The sequence below is a fragment of the Podarcis cretensis genome (assembly GCF_951804945.1).
Source record: "Podarcis cretensis genome assembly, chromosome: 6".
NCBI classification, from domain to species: domain Eukaryota; kingdom Metazoa; phylum Chordata; class Lepidosauria; order Squamata; family Lacertidae; genus Podarcis; species Podarcis cretensis.
The window spans coordinates 92,157,881-92,174,513 of NC_137175.1; the positions used below are offsets into that span (position 1 = coordinate 92,157,881).

The following is a 16,633-nucleotide window of genomic DNA, read 5'->3' on the forward strand; positions in this document are numbered from 1 at the left end:
TGAAAGTGACTGACGGCTCTCTCTCTGTTCCTTCTAGGCTAATGGAGGCTGGCAGGATGCTACAACTCCTTCGTCAGTGACCTCCCCCACAGAAGGCCCTGGCAGCGTTCACTCTGATACCTCCAACTGATCTCCCAGCAATCCGGCATCCCTGGCTGCCCCCACCCCCCTGCACCTGGCAGAAGTGGGGGCCGAGAAGGGAGGGGTTTTCTCTCCTAATGTTGACGCCATCAGGCTGGATCCAGAGCCGATCGGCAGACACAGCAAGAGTCTCCTTCTCTTCTCTTGGTTGGGATGCTTTTTTTCAGCCAATCTGGACACTACTTTATACTCTCTTCCCTTTCTTTTCTGGGTAGAAGCCACCTCTCCTTTTACTCCTTTTTACATCGCCCATTCTCTCACACCAGAATATTTTTTCAATCTGAAGGAAACAAACAGCCTCTAGAAGTATTTGTGCATTTTCATGATATTATCTTTTTTTTCTTTTGAGGAGTCAGCCTTTACCTCCCTCCAGCCTATCTGGCATCCACCTCCTTCTGTTTCTCTGATGTTCTCACTACCTCTTTGCAGGAGCCACCTAAGCCCTTCCCCCTGGCCTTTTGGGCTCCATTCCTCCTCCTCCTCCTCCTCTTCCATGTAAGGACAATTGTCTGTTCTTCTTAAGACCCTGAACCCTTGATGAAATTGCCTTCCAGGATATTCCCCGTTACAGGTTGGATAAATGCAATTCGGGTACTGCAAAGGTATGTCCACAACATGCCACAAGGTAACCAAGATGACCAGGAGAATGTGGGCAGATCTACTTCTTACCATCCCGTTGTGCCTTGAATCAAGCCCCAGTCACGTCTCCTGCCATTGGTCACTGCCACTGTTTCCCATTCTGCACCCCCACCCCAGAACAGTAAAATTAGGGCCGCGCATGCTTTCGCACCAAGGAAATTCACGTTTGGGTGCTTGGAATAAAGCAATGCAAATGAAGTCAATTTGCATAATTTATTCCAGTTCCAATATTTGTGTTTTAAAGATTTGCGGGGGGAAATGCTTAGGCGTTTTGTAGGAGAGCTTACAATAATTAGGGGAAAGTAGGGGAAACTGGATAAGGGCAGAGGGATGGGAGCCATGCACAGCACAGAGGCATTCAGCATTTACCCTCATATTTCTGAGCCTTATCCAGCTATTGCCTACATCCTTCCTAGTGTTTGTGCACAGCCATGCTGTTTAGAATCTTGCTTTTTAAAAAAACGACATCTGAACTTCTCGAGATGCCACATTCTAAGCAAGGTATCCAACTCTGGACTTGCACAGTGAAGCTGCAGAAATTGCAACATACCCACAGCCCTGAATACACTCTTATCCTACCATTTAACTGCTTAGAGGCCATTTTGGCATATAAGCAGTATTCAAATTATATATTTTAAAAAATCTGTTAATAGGGAAAGTGAGAGCCCAGCTCCTGATGTTAAGGTCCTAGGATGCACATTATATTTTACCAGTGCACATATAAACAGGGATTGGACTTGTGTAGCTTCACACCTTACTTACAGGTTTATGAATGGATCCTTGCTAAAATGGTAACGGAATGTCTTGATCTTGAAAAAGAGAATTATAGTTTGACTCGCCATTTTCCTAGTGGAAAAAGAAATAATAATAAGGAAATAGGCAGACTAGTTTGGCCTGCATATTGGACCCACAAAAACCCTTAAAACAGATATCTCTTTGACTAGCAAATTTTGAAAAATATATCTGCATGCCAGGTTTAAATTATTACCTGTTCTCAGACAAAGCCCTCCTCCCACAGAGCAAAAAGAGGTAGTTGGCCCAGATGGCAGAGAGGGAGACAGACAGACAGACATTTCAATGAGGCTTGCTCCCAAGCATTTCCCAGTGCATTGCATGCCAGTCAGCAGAAGAGGACAGCATTGGCATCTACTGCCTGAAGTATGCAAGGGTTTGGGGGCTGTCCTACCTTTGATGGTATGGAGGCTGTGAAAATATGTCTCAAGTGCTCTTTCACACCTCTGGAGGGATGAAGAGATACCAAACAATCTCAGCTATGGGCCATGGCATGCTAGTGGCAAGTCAAAGAAGTAGGAAGCAACCAAGAGCCTCAAGAACTGCATCCTCTGGCCCAACATCTATTGGCTTATGATGGCACTTCTTCTCAAAAGAGTGGGTTGAAGCTGTGGTTTTGATGTTTTCTAGAGTGGCACACTCACAATCACTCCATGAAGATCAAAGCTCCTTAGCACTCCCAAGTCTCCTTGCCCCTTGTAATTGGGATGGTTAATGTGCATGTGAAGTTAGGGGGCTTCTGTCTATGTTGTGATCATCTGAGAAAAGAAGACCGAGGTGGCAAATAGCCAAGATTGATCAATGCAAATTGAAAAAAGCCAAGTCTGAGATGCGCCAAAGAGCTCTGGTCCACCCACCTCAGTGCTTTGTAGCTGCTAAGGAGGGGCAAAGCTGATTTTGCTGGTGCATCTTTCCGTGCAATCCTGTGCATGAAGTCCCACTGAATTCCATAGGACTTACTCCCATGTAAGTGTGTATAGGATTGCAGGCTGTGTCAGCATTAGAACCCTGCCCTTCCCTTTCTTGTGAACATTCTATGAAGCTTCCTTATATCGAGTCACAACATTATTCCATCGAGCCCTTATTTCCCTGACCCGCTGGACGCACTTGAGATTAAAGCCAATTGAGCACTACAATTTGTTCACCCGAGGTGGTTAGTACCTCTTAGGAAGTGTGAATGCCTGTATTCAGTTTCCTGATGTAATTAGCATAGTTTTGATTAACTGCGTTTCTTGTATGCTCTTTGCTCCGTATCTCTCCTTGCAATGTTCACGTGGACCATTGTATCATCGGCTGTAATGTGTGAACAAGAGGCATAATTCACTGGAAAGCAAATCTTATTCAAGCCCCATTTAAATGTGTAGGTGGATAGTCTTGTGCAGTAACATTCACTACTTTAACCTCGTACTGGACAAGGATCTGAATTTTATCATTTCACTTGCGTGGCAGTAGAGACAGGGGAGATAAATGGATCTGCATTTATCTGCCTGCAACAACATATCTTCCTCCTTCTGGTCTGTCATGGTATACGGTACTAACTCCTTAATGGTACAAACACTGGTAGTGGTTCTCTGCATATCCAGATTTACTATTTTTATTTTTATTATTATATTGATTATTATTAATATTGGTTATTTTGATTACCTGTGAGCTGCCTTTTTCTCATACACTTTTGCTTCATTATTTTCTGCCCAGAAAACCCCGACTTCGATACCAAAAACAAAAAAAATTAAAAACTGCAGAAACTAAAAAAAAACTTAAAAATTTTAAAAAAATTAAAAAATTCAAATCTTTCAGCTTTATTAACATTTTCCATTGTTTCTTGCGATTTGTGTCTCGTTCTTTGTAGTATTGATGATAATGAACATTTGATAATGAATGTTCTTGTATATTCAGATAAAGGGAAAAAACCAAAAAAGCAGTCTGAATTTAATAGTGTTTATAATAAAAATAAAATAAAAAGTTACCCTCATAGCACGCATCAAAGGACAGGCCCCCCCCCATCCTGTCTTTACTGTGGCAAACAAGCTCTTCATACCTGTATAGTTTTTAACACCAAACTACCTACATTCACCCTTCCTTCGTTTCCATTTTTTATTATTATTATTATTTCCATGCATTTGTGAATTAGTTCAAGAATGCTAGAAAAGTGTAGAGTTGTGCACATTCATTTCCTGTTACACAATGTTTTTTAAAAAAGTGACAGTAATTCATTTTGTAAAACTTTTAAAAATGGTTGGAATAGTGAGCATAATAGGTACACCTAATACTTTATGTTTACTAACTTTGAAAGCCAGAAGTTATTTTTCTTTTCCATTCTCTGTTTTGCATTATTTGAAGGAGCTTTTATTTTAGGGCCCAATCCTCTGGGAAGTTCTTCAGGGCAAGCCCCACAGACATGAAGCGGAGCTGCACCACAGAATCTCCTGCGCAGCTCCAGTTCATTTCAACAGGGCATGACCCTCGGTTCAGTTTTGTTTTTTGTCAGACTACGGCCTTGAAAAAAAAAACATCTTCCCTGCTTCCTCACTCCTTAAACCTTTTTACTATATTCAAAGTGATGTGAAAAGCTTCATTAGCAAAACGCAAAACAAAAAAACCATCTAATTATTTTCCCCCTGTATTTGCATGATTTGTTCTTTTAATAAAAATATTATTATTATACATCAGTTCGTTGCTTAAGCTGAAGGTGGAAGTACAAAAATGAGCATGGAATCTGAAACGTGGGACACTAGCAAAACATTTGAGAACATGCCTGAAGTTCACTTAAAACTCAGTCTGTGATTGCTGGAATGATTTGTTTAATATGATTATGAAGCAAGTTTCTTGAGGACTGCTGCATGGAACTCCCTAATGAGGATGAAATTCAGCAGTCCTGGGAAATCTAAACCCCTACCCAACAACTGGCTTTCTTTGACAGCCTTTTTGAAAAGCAAAGGTGGGCCGGTGTCTCAATCCACTGCCTGTTGGGTGAAAATGCAAATCCTTTCTTATCCATACCAGGGTTTGAAACTCCTATTGTTCTAGGCGCTTTTTGCGACAGGGAATTTCATTAGCGCAAGCAGTTTCTGAGCTCTGGGTGCAGTACTGCGCCTAAGATTTCAGATTAAAACTGCAGAGTGGAAGGAAAGGAGGACCTTTTTCTGCCTCCCCACTTCCAGCTACTCTCTGAAGCCTGGAGAAGAGACCCTCTGAAGAATATTAGGGGGGTGGACAGGGGAAGGACTAGACCATGTGAAAAAAGAACATAATATTTTAGCTGCGGTTCATTCATTTCCAGCTTTCTATTCTTGTTATAAAAAAAGAAAGCGCCTAGACATTCTGTTGTTGTGCCCATAATAACCAAGGTTTAAGGTGCCATTTAGCTCCTAGATTTCATATCTCAGTTTCTAACACAGATCCATACCTGACAATTTTGAACATTCCATGGATTTAAGATCCTTCTATTGCCATTTTCCATCTTCTTGGCCACCGTGAGCCTAGGTCATCTCAAGTGAGCCCTTGAAAACCTGTTTAATCCAGGGACTTGGTTCCAGAACAAACAAGTAATAATAACACAGATTACAGTGTGCCTTGCCCTCACCTCTAAGTAACCTCATCTGGGATTAGTGAGCAGCACACTCAGTTGAGAACCGGGCTACCCAGGCTCCTCCTCCTCCTCCTCAAGCTGTCATGTCCCTGTGGCAATCCATGCGGTTGGGAGGAAGTCTGTATCGGGGCAGGTTGCTGAGTGCTCAGGGTTCCAGCTCATAGGGCCAAGCAATGCATTTTGGTAGGCTGCCCTCTTCTAGACATCCTCCCAAACCTACAGATAGCATTGGGGTGAGGACTTGATCGTGGAGGGCATGGCAAATGTGTGCAGCCCCCATTCTGCATCACAGAAACATAAAATTGCAGAGTTGGAAGTGACCAATAGATTCATCTCGTCCAACCCCCAGCAGTGCTTATTTTTTTTAGCTCAACATGGGGCTTGAACCCCCAGCCCTGAGATTAAGAGTCCCGTGCTCTACCGACTGAGCTATCATGTGCCATTAATTGCATGTAATTGCATACCTCAATAGGGTTTCAAGGTCAGAGGTTTCTGAGATATGTGAACCCCAGTATCTCCTTTAAGCATCACTTAGCCATATTGCTTATATTAACTCCTTGAGGTCAGGGGTGATAGGCAAGCAGGTATAGAAATTTCATTAATAGTACTAATAATAATAATAATAAGCCACCCAAAGTTCCTCACTTTGATCTACTAGGGTTCACTTGAGCCTTCAAAATCCTGACTCCAGGCCACACCAACTACCCAAGGCTGAAACGTTCATGAAACAAGATAATAGATTTTAAAATACAATCAAGCAGAAATCCAGTTTTCAAATGCTCAAAGAAGCACCGAGGCTCGACATTTCTCAAGTGTTTAAGATTAAACAGCAGATTTTACATTTAGTTTCATCCTGCCTTTCTTGTAAGTACTGATCTTAATGGCTTGGCTGCAGGTCCTAGCCTTAATTCACAGCCAAGCTTTCTCCAGCAGCAGAAATAAGTAAATGTGTTCTTCGGTGTGACCCGGCAGTAAAACACTTGCAAGTTTATCTTGTTTAGCTTAATTGCCAGGAACATAGTTTTGGGATCACAGATGAAGAAATAAACACTTTGCCGAACACGCATGACAGCCGCCATTATAATTACAATTCAGCAGATAAGGTTAAAAGCAATGTTTTATTCAGGGGGTGCTCAAGGACACGCAGTACCAGCACCATTTTTTCTAGAAGAAAAGCACTGATTAAAACTAACTAGAGCTGAGCTGGGAAGGCGGGGGCCTCTCAAAAAGCGGAGCCGCTCCTTCAGCGCTTTTACATAAATATATCACCAGATGTGTCCCATTGCTAAAGACAACCAGGTTGATGCCCCCTGTTATGCCATTTAAATCCCCGCAGTACAAAACACAAACAAGAAACAGAAAGTATTGGCCCAAGTGCCTTAGCAACAAGAGCATACACAAACACACACAGACACCATTCAGAATTAAAACAAAGCAGTGGCCTTTAATTGTGCTGATTGGCATTGCAATGTAGCCAACTCTTCTGTCAACGTAGCACCACGACATCATTACACTATATTTCTCGTGATGAGTTGAGATCAAAGGCAGGTCTACCTCCCCTTGTGCATAGAATTGTAGAGTTTGAAGGGTTCCCAAGTTTCATCTGGTCCAACTCCCTGCAACGCAGGAATCTCAACTCAAGCATCCATGACAACCCTCTGCTTAAAAACTAAAAAGGAAGGAGAGTCTGCCACCCTCCAAGGGAGTCTGTTCGACTGTCAAATAGCTCTTACCATCATAAAGTTCTTCCTGATGTTTAGTTGGAATCTCCTTTCTTGCAGTTTGAAGCTGTTGGTTTGGGTCCTACCCTCCAGAGCAGGAGAAAACAAGCTTGCTTTATCCTCCATGTGACAGCCCTCGAGGTACTTCTAGATGGCTATCATATCTCCTCCCAGTCTCCTCTTTTCCAGCCTAAACATACCTGACTTCCTCAGCGGTTCCCCAAAAGGCTTGGTTTCCAGACCCTTGATCATCTTGGTGGCCCTCCTCTGCACACGTTCCAGCTTGTCAATATCCTTCTTAAATTGTGGTGCCCAGAACAGGACACAGGACTCCAGATGGGTCTGATCAAGGCAGAATTGAGTCATAATATGATCAGATCCCTGTTCTTCTGTTGATGTAGCCAAGAACAGCATTGGGGGTTTTTTTGCTGCTGCATCACACTGTTGACTCATGTGAAGTGTGTGGTCTACTAAGACTTTTTGCATGTCTTAAGTGTATGATCTTAACATTTGTCCCTGTTGAAATTCATTGTTCATGATCCCATTCTCATTCTGGAAAACTGAGAGAGGGGATTTCAGCCATTTTCTCATGGGGCAGGAGAAATTCTAGGGATCTTCAGGTGATGGAAGTATTTTCCATTAAAAAATGTAATCTGAAACAATTTGCAGTCGGGGCTGTCATTTTCTCTCACGGTCTCTCATTGGAGTGACGCTACGTCATACCATTGTGGGGAGAAATGGTGCCCTGTTGGAGGTGAATAGTTGCAGAGCTGAGCAAGTATATGTAAGAGAAAACTTTTTTTCTGCTTTCTTTGTAAGCCCTTGCCCCTCAAAAGTTTGGATTTTCTTCTTAACTTTCTCATCACCCAATTCTTTTTTGGAGCGAACCCTCAGCCTTCACAGGATCACATTGTTAAATGGATCCAAAATCAGTCCAGTTCAGGCACAGTATTTGCCCTATATCTGCCCGTGTGTAGACACAAGTAATTCATTCTTCTTCTCTGTCATCCCCTTATCTTCCTCCAGCTCACCTTTCATGCCCTTGCCATTCAAAGGTGCAACAGCCTCCTTAGGCCGTCACTTGCTTCTAATGATTTACCTTTTTTGTTGGTCTTAATGTTTTAGCAATGTGCTCCTCAGATTGTTATTTTTAGCATTCCTTTTTGTCTGCTTGCATTTCTTTTGCCACGGTTTTTGCTCCTTCTTATTCTCCTCACTTGGAGAAGACTTCCGTTTTCTAAAGAAAGCTGTTTTGTCTCTAATTACTAGAGTTTAATAGCTTGTTTGACTCTGTTCGCTAACCATACATTAACCACACTGATATTATCTTTGCTCTGGTGGTACCTTTCTTAATCTGTGGTGTACAGTATAGCTGAGCTTCTAATACTGTGGTTTTAAACAACTCCCAAGTATTTTGGAGTGATTTGACCCTCTTGGCAGCCAAGTTCCTCCATCCAAATTTTTTGCGAAGCTTCCTATGTCGAAGTCAAATGTGACTGTGTTAGATTTTCTTGGCAATCGCACATTTGTATTGAATTCAGGGCATAGTGTGGGGGCTGTGACCCTGGGCGCAGAATCTGCGAGGGGGGCACAAGTCCCTGGGTGAGTGCAGAGGGTTTTCTTCACCCTCCATGTCCCCCTGCTCCCACCCATCAGCTGACAGGCAAATGCCATGCGCTAGGTGGGGGTGGGGCATGGAGGGTTAATAGCACTCTCTGTACCCCTCCCCCATCCCATGAAACACCACTGCATGAAGCACCAGTAGCATTTCAGAGAAATCTACCTTGAAGGTCCTGGCTATCAACATCGTCACCACAACCTAAATTTCATTTCCAGGTCCTCATGGGAACATTTCCCCATGTCATTCATGCCAGACTGCATCATGAGCATTCACATTCATCAATCTGTGTTCCTAATGGTTGAATCGCCCACTGACAAGATCCCTTCACCCCACCCAGAGTAATATCCTCAGCCTGAGGGGATAACTGCTCATCTCCCAAGGAAATGGTCCCTTCTAAGGGATCATTTCTGTCTTCCTCAGAGTGGTGGCCTTCTTTCCAGAGATGCTCATTCTTCATGACAGCAGGGATGCCATCATCCTGGGAGAGCGACACAGGTATCATGTCCCTGAAGGCCTTGCCACCTTGCTCTGCCCCTCTCTCTGCTCCTCCAGCTCAGCCATCTTGGCATCAAGGGAATAAATCTAAAGGCTAGGGTTTGCTTCACCCACAACCTTTGTCCAGCAGGGGAGACAGCCGTACATATGACGGACAGTGCAATCCGCTGGCGGGAAAACCACAGCACAGCTTCTGGGTTTCTAACTGCATATCTGTTCATGTTGTTTACCAATGAGTTTAGTTGGGAGTTTGAGATTGGTTGGATCAAAGGGCAGTCTGCCCTAGTCTCCTAGCCCTGCTACCAAACTCGCTTAGCTGCTTAACTCACCTGTTAGCTTGACAGTTTGTCGCTGGGGAAAAGAACGAGGTGAACTTTACAAATCCCAACGTTTTTCTCCAGCTCAGATTAAAACAGGCATCCCCAACCTGCGGCCCTCCAGATGTTTGGCCTACAACTCCCATGATCCCTAGCTAACAGGACCAGTGGTCAGGGATGATGGGAATTACAGTCCAAAACATCTGGAGAGCCGATGGTTGGGGGATGCCTGGATTAAAATCTACGCCAATTCTGGCTTCCCCAGCCCTATAACATCCTCTCTCAACTTTCCCTTTAGACTTATGGGCCACTGATGGTGACTTCAGCACCAAGGAGAGCGAAAGCAGAGCATCTGTCCCCCTCTCCCAATCTAGTCACTTGGTGTTCTTTTGGTGTGCTTGCTGTGCAGAAGAGGGCAACCAAGATGATCTAGTGTCTGGAAACAAAAGCTATATGAGGAGCACTTGGTGGAGGAGCACTGAAAAAGAGGAGACTGAGAGGAGATACGATAGCCATCTTCAAATATCTTAAGGGCTCTCACATGGAAAGGGAACATGCTTGTTTTCTCCTCTAGAGGGTAGGACTCGAACCGATGGCTTCACCTTACAAGAAAGGAGATTCCAACTAAACATCAGGAATAACTTTCTGACAGTAAGAGGTGTTCAGTGGTGGAACAGTCTCCCTCGGGAGGTGATGGACTCTCCTTCCTTTTCAGGTTTTTAAGCATGGCCATCTGTCATGGATGCTTTAGCTGAGATTTCTGCATTGCAAGGGGTTGGACTAGATAACCCTTGGCCCCCTTCCAACTCTGATTCTATGATTCTATTCAGTGGGTCACAGAACCAATGGCCCTCCGTAGCCTCTGTGAGAATTGCATTTTCCAGGGACCACTGTGCTGTTCATCCTGATGCAACAACACCAAAGTATTGGGGGGGGTAGGAAACAGACTTCTTTGCCTACTCTCCCCTCCCACTTGCACTGCCACAGCTCCTGTTTCCCACTGCTGGTAATTTTTCTAAGAGTGGGGAGGATATTTGGGAGACCGAAGGGACTAGCAAGGAAGGGTCAGATTGAAGTTTTTCTTTTTCTTTGAAATAACTTCCACGGTATTTGACTTTGTAACTAAAAGCAAGCATAGCTAGGCATGCACCCACTCTGTTAGGTGAGCAAATACTGCACCCCTTGTAACTAGCCCTAGGTGCTGATCCAGGAGATTTGCAGAATCTGGGCCCACATTTAGAAGGCAAATTCATTGAATGTATGGCAGCCTAAGCCTCACTTATCTCCAGATTTAAGGCAACCCCAAATCACTGTTACTCTACATGTGGGATGACTCTGTATATAGTCTGTCAGGATGAAATCTCTGGCAAGAGTCTATGTCATCTATCTCACATGGCACAGAGAAAGTGGTGACCCAACTTTATTTGGTCAATTATGGTATCTCTCTCAAATTAGCACTGAAGCTGCCATTTATTCTTGGGGTGGGATCATGGAGTTATAGAGTCAAATGTGTTTTAGGCAGGATCAGAATATTACTTTTTCTTCCAGTAAGGAAGAGCCCATAACTTGTCCTTGATGATACTGTGTTTTAAAGGATTTGCAGAACTAAGCTAATTTTGCAAAGGCAGTTTGAGCTACAATTTAGCACCTCAAAAATTGGCACTGTAAAATTGGCCTCCTTATTTGCCATTTATTGTGAACTTTTCACATCACACTTTGTATCAGTCCCTTATTTTCCCCATGCAACTTTACCTAAAGCTTCTTGAAAATATTATTACCCTTGCTATTATCAAAAATGTATTATAGCATACATTGTTTTTGCTTATCATGAGCCCTTTTGTTGAGTGTAAAGACACCCTGCTTTGTTCTCTTATTGCTTTGTCTTCATTCTTTTGTTTCCAGTAGGTTCCCCCTAGAAACCCTAGGAAGCATTTCCTTTGATTTACATCAAGCTTTTCTGCTCCTTTAAAAACAAAGGCCTCTGTCTTTTTAATTCCCACTGAAACTCTTCTGTTCTATAATAATACTAACAAGGTGTAGGTTTTACAGTCTCCTGATTTGTACTGGTAATGCATATTCCAAATAAATAGTTTCTTTTGTTGCAAAAGTGGTGTATTTCTTGCACACAAAATCATTTTTTCACCCTAAATTCTTAACATAATTTAATAATTGGATACTAGACAGGGACCGTATGGTTCTCCATTCCACCCAGCGCTGCAGAATAAGGGTCCGAACCAAATCGGGGGCAGCCCATCTTACCCCCAGGAGGATGGCAGCTGTTTCTAGCAATATGGAAGTTGGCTTAGTATGAGCATTAAATTAGAAAAGGAAAACATCTAAGCAAACATTAATTATAAAGCACATGATTATCACAGGGTCTAGTTTAATTTTCAGTTACCACCTGGAGAACTCCACTTCTACGTGCAAAGCACAGCCATTTGATATTTTACAGGAAACCACAATCAATTCTTACAGGAGGACCCAGAAGCCATTTTAAAACAGGCACAATTTAAAATTTGATTACAGTTGTTGAAATGCTCTGAACCTACAAGAAAGGGTGAGCTAAAAATAAAAATAAATAATCTATTTCATCACCCAAGCAAGCCAGTGTTCCAGTTTCTTTTCCAATAGTGACAATTTCTGGGAACCTTTTCAGGAGCTATTTCCATTGAAATGAAAGGACATTGCACAGAGTCATAAGACTTTCAGAACGCTTTAACATCACCACTCTTGCAGAGCTAAGTCGCAGAACACCCAGGAAATAATGCAGTCGCAGAATTAGGGAGTGGCTAAACTTTGGGTCCTCAGCTTCAAAAGACCGGATGTTTTATGGAGGCTTGCATAGCCAGGATAAATGAATGAACCCAAGAAGAAACATGACAACATGACAACTGTTCCATACTTCTGGACTCACAAACTAACAAAAAAAATCCCACCAGCCTTCAGAATTGAGGACAGTGTGGAGTCCAGGTCTCGAGAATGGATTGCTACAAAGGCACAAAGGTTTTCAACTCAACTTATGTCTCCCATTACCCTAAGAAGCATTTTTTGCAAATAAATAAAACACAAAGGTTCCAGAAATATGTGTTTTGAATCTAGGATTCCCAAGCCAGTATTTCTCCCCTGCTTACTTTAATGCCAACTTCTTTTTCTGTCAAAGAAAGTGCCTAGAGCCATTTCATGATAGCCAGGGATTTAAGAGCTGTGCTTCCTCCAAGATCTGGAGATGCAAAATAAGCAATACCTGTTGAATGGCTGTCTTTTAGGCTACAATTAAGGGTACAGAGCCTGAGGGTAAATGGCTCAGCTTTAGCAACCCTGCACCAAGCTCATTATGGCAGCAGATTTGCTCTCCAATTCTTCCCTGTTTGCAAGGCCAGTTTCCATTTGCTTAGGTAAAGGTAAAGGGACCCCTGACCATTAGGTCCAGTCATGGCCGACTCTGGGGTTGCGGCACTCATCTCGCTTTATTGGCCGAGGGAGCCGGCGTACAGCTTCCGGGTCATGTGAACCAGCGCACAGAAATGCTATTTACCTTCCCGCTGGAGCGGTACCTATTTATCTACTTGCACTTTGATGTGCTTTCAAACTGCTAGGTGGGAAGGAGCAGGGACCACGCAACGGCAGCTCACCCCGTGGCGGGGATTCGAACCGCCGACCTTCTGATCGGCAAGTCCATTTGTTTAGCAATGCCTTGTTTCATTCTGCACACAATAAACATGCACCTGGGTAGTATTCCTGTCCCCAGCCCTTCCAGTGTCTCTCTTTTGACACCCCTCCCACTAGCTGTTCCTGATACGCAGCCTGCCCTTCTTTAAGCAGCAAACACAGGGTTAACTTGAGGATAAATTGCTGGAAGTACCAGCAAAGAAATGGTTGGTCTCGCTTTCATTGTCAGACTGAAATGCCTGATTATGGACCCTAAGAGCAAAGTGCCATTGCTGGCAGTGGAAAAGGTCAGGGCTGCTGCAAATACTTTCTATGCACAAGAATGTATGCATCTTAAAAGAAAGGCTTTACAATGCAAAAGGGGGAGATGGGGTCTTCTCAATCTCTGATCACTTTGGGTTTCTAAGAAGTAATCATCAGGTGCTAGAAGGATTAAAGCCTACAGGTAACATACCGTATTTTTCGCTCCATAAGATGCACCTGACCATAAGACGCACCTAGTTTTTAGAGGAGGAAAACATGAAAAAAAATATTCTGAACGAAACAGTGGATGTATGATTTTTGTGGTAAAAATCCTGAGGATCCATGGGCTTTTACCTCCCCCCTCTCAGGCAGCCTCCACTAGCGTCCCTTATCTCTCTTCCGATCCCACCAATCAGCTGTTTCCTTTCAACACTCCCTTCCCTCTTGTTTGCCTTAGTGTAGTGTCTTTTCCTTAGCTGGAGCAGAATTTTTGCTCCTCCTTTTCTTCTAATTTCTCTCCTTATTGCTTTAGTCTTCCTTTTCTTCCCTTTGCAAGTTTGCTGTCTTTACCTCCCCCCTCCCAGGCAGTCTCCTTTATCTCTAGCGTCCCTTCTCTCTCTCCCCAATCGGCAAATGATCAGTGGCTTTGTTTCAACACCCACTTCCCTCTTTCAAAAAAAACCAAGCACGATCTGCTTTTTGCCCCTGGGCAATTCGGCTCCAGGGACCACACATTTGCTCCATAAGACGCACAGACATTTCCCCTTACTTTTTAGGAAGAAAAAAGTGTGTCTTATGGAGCGAAAAACACGGTAATTAATTTCTCACTTTGCAGTAGTGTGCATTGTCCTGATAATCTGTTACATTTGTTATATCAATTGTTTATTAATTTATTTATCTATGTATTACATATATATACACCACATTTTATCTTCCAAGGATCTCAGTGTGGTGTATATGGTTGTCCTCCCCATTTCACCCTCACAACAGCCATGTGAGGTAGATTAAGCTAAGAGGCAGTGGATGGCCTACGGTCATCCCGTGAGCTTCGTGGCTTATTGGGGATTCAAACCCTGCTGTTCCAGATCCTAGTCCAACACTGGATAACCATTTTGCCCCACCGGCTCTCTTGTATCATTTATTTGGTTTGCCCAGTCATGTCACCAGCTGAAAATTCAGGAATGCCCCTGCAACTTTAAATTCACAGCTGAACTAGAAGATGAGTAAACAAACAAACCCGTGTTGCAAAATACAACTCAGCAATATCAAAAGTTCTTCATCAGCCAATTAGTTCAAAAAACACTCATAAATAGAAAAATGTGTAATTTCTTCATTAACCAATCTTTTTTCGAGTTGATATATATGAGAATGAAAAATACTCTGGAACTGAAGAACTGAACGAAACAGTGGTTGCTATCCAGAAACACTGTTCAGCAGAGTTCAGAGTTGGACATCAGAATTGGACATTTGCCAATTATACAAAGCTTTACAAGTAAAGTCTGGCACCGTGACTTATTCAAGGACTTTTGGAGACTTCAGTTTGATAGTTTTGATGTTTTGCATTATTCCATAAAGTTTTCTATACTGCAATTGTTTCTGGCCATCGTCTTGCTTTCAATATTGCTGAGAACTAGAAGATGAGACAACCACAGTGAGCCGGTTTGCTCCTAACAATAAGAGCAAAGTATGACTCAGAATGAATGCCTGAGCATGAGTTTTCCTGGAGAGGAAAACTCCTGGAGAGAGTTTTCCTCTCTGGTTCCACTGCTGCTGTGCAGCTAAGGCACAGTTTGACTTGGTGTGTTGTCTGAAATGGAGCTTCTGGTTTTTCTCCTCCTGGTGGTGGACCTTGGGGTCTCAAATTTCGGGCTCAGCCCCACCTCTCGCCTTCCATTCTTCATCATAGTTGTGATTTCCCCTGCAGTGCCCCCTAGGCTCTGTGTGACCGAACTGGTCAATCTCCCCCAAATCAGCCCTGCTCCTCCATATGTCCCACAAACTGCAAACCTTGGTTACGATTCGCGGTTTGTCTGCAGTTATAAATTGTTGGTTGCCATCTGATTTATTCTGATTTTAATCTGTATTTCAGTCGACTGCTGGATTTTAGGTAAAGGTAAAGGGACCCCTGACCATTAGGTCCAGTCGTGACTGACTCTGGGGTTGTGGCGCTCATCTCGCTTTACTGGCCAAGGGAGCCGGCGTACAGCTTCCAGGTCATGTGGCCAGCATGACTAAGCCGCTTCTGGTGAACCAGAGCAGCACACAGAAACGCCGTTTACCTTCCTGCCAGAGCGGTACCTATTTATCTACTTGCACTTTGGCGTGCTTTCGAACTGCTAGGTTGGCAGGAGCAGGAACTGAGCAACGGGAGCTCACCCCGTTGCGGGGATTCGAACCGCCGACCTTCTGATCAGCAAGTCATAGGCTCTGTGGTTTAACCCACAGCACCACCCGCGTCCCTGCTGGATTTTATGTTTTAATTAATGTATTATATACTTTGATGTTAGCCGCCCTGAGCCCGGTTTGGCTGGGGACGGCAGGATATAAATGAAAATGTATTATTGTTATATTATTATAAACCATGATCCTGGGCTTGGACAACACGCCAAACCATGCCTCTGCCATAGCTGCAACAAGATGACTGGAGGAGGAGCCAAGCAGCCACGATCTCCTTTCCTGGCGTCAACAAACTCACACATTAAGGCTAACTACCTGCTGTTAGGTGCAAAACCACCAGGGCTGGTGCAAGACATTTTGGCACCTGAGGCAAACCACAAAATAGTGCTCCCCCTCCCCACCAGGGAAGAAGAGGTGACTGAAGGTCTACATCAGGAACAGGGGGTGGGAATAAAGATCTACGTTGGGATCTTCTGCCCCCGTGGATCCTGCTGCTCAAGGCAGTCCCCTCTCCTTGCCTCATGCATGGGCTGGCTCTGCAAACCACTTCATTCTCTTGCCCTGGCCTTTTTTATTTTTATTTTTTTGCCTCGTCCTTTCCCTGAGCTCCTCCTGTGTGCAGGATACCAGATGTGTTGCTCAGTAGAAGAGAAACAACAGTTGGATGGAAAGATCAGGGACAAACTGGCAGGAAAACACTATGGCTGTCTCATCTCTTGATTCAGTTTCAAAATACAGCAGAAATATTAAGCTTGGTAGCCTAGAGCTCTAGATTAAAATGCTAATAATTGAGATTTTTCAACTGGAAAGTCTTTCTTTGGGCAGGATCTCGGTAATTTTATTTACTTAAAAACCTTTATCTATAGACCACTTATAATTCAAGAATATTCAAGAAGTTCACACCAACTAAAATAGAAATTAATTAAAAGCAGCAGTAACTGATTAATTTCAATCTACCTTTCATTTATCCCTTTCAGATCATTATCACTTCCCTTAATGCCTGGACTGA

General features: G+C 43.4%; 1 protein-coding gene across 3 annotated transcripts in view; it reads left to right on the top strand.

The window, feature by feature from the left end:
* The window catches only part of PBX1 (PBX homeobox 1), a 233,994-nt gene extending 222,572 nt beyond the window's left edge, over positions 1–11,422 (top strand). For all 3 annotated transcript variants that reach the window (XM_079981596.1, XM_079981595.1, XM_079981597.1), the window contains one exon: positions 38–11,422. In XM_079981596.1, coding sequence (XP_079837722.1) covers positions 38–130 — 93 coding nt within the window. In that variant the 3' untranslated portion in view covers positions 131–11,422. The remainder of the gene's footprint in view (positions 1–37) is intronic.
* The last annotated feature ends 5,211 nt before the right edge of the window (positions 11,423–16,633 follow it).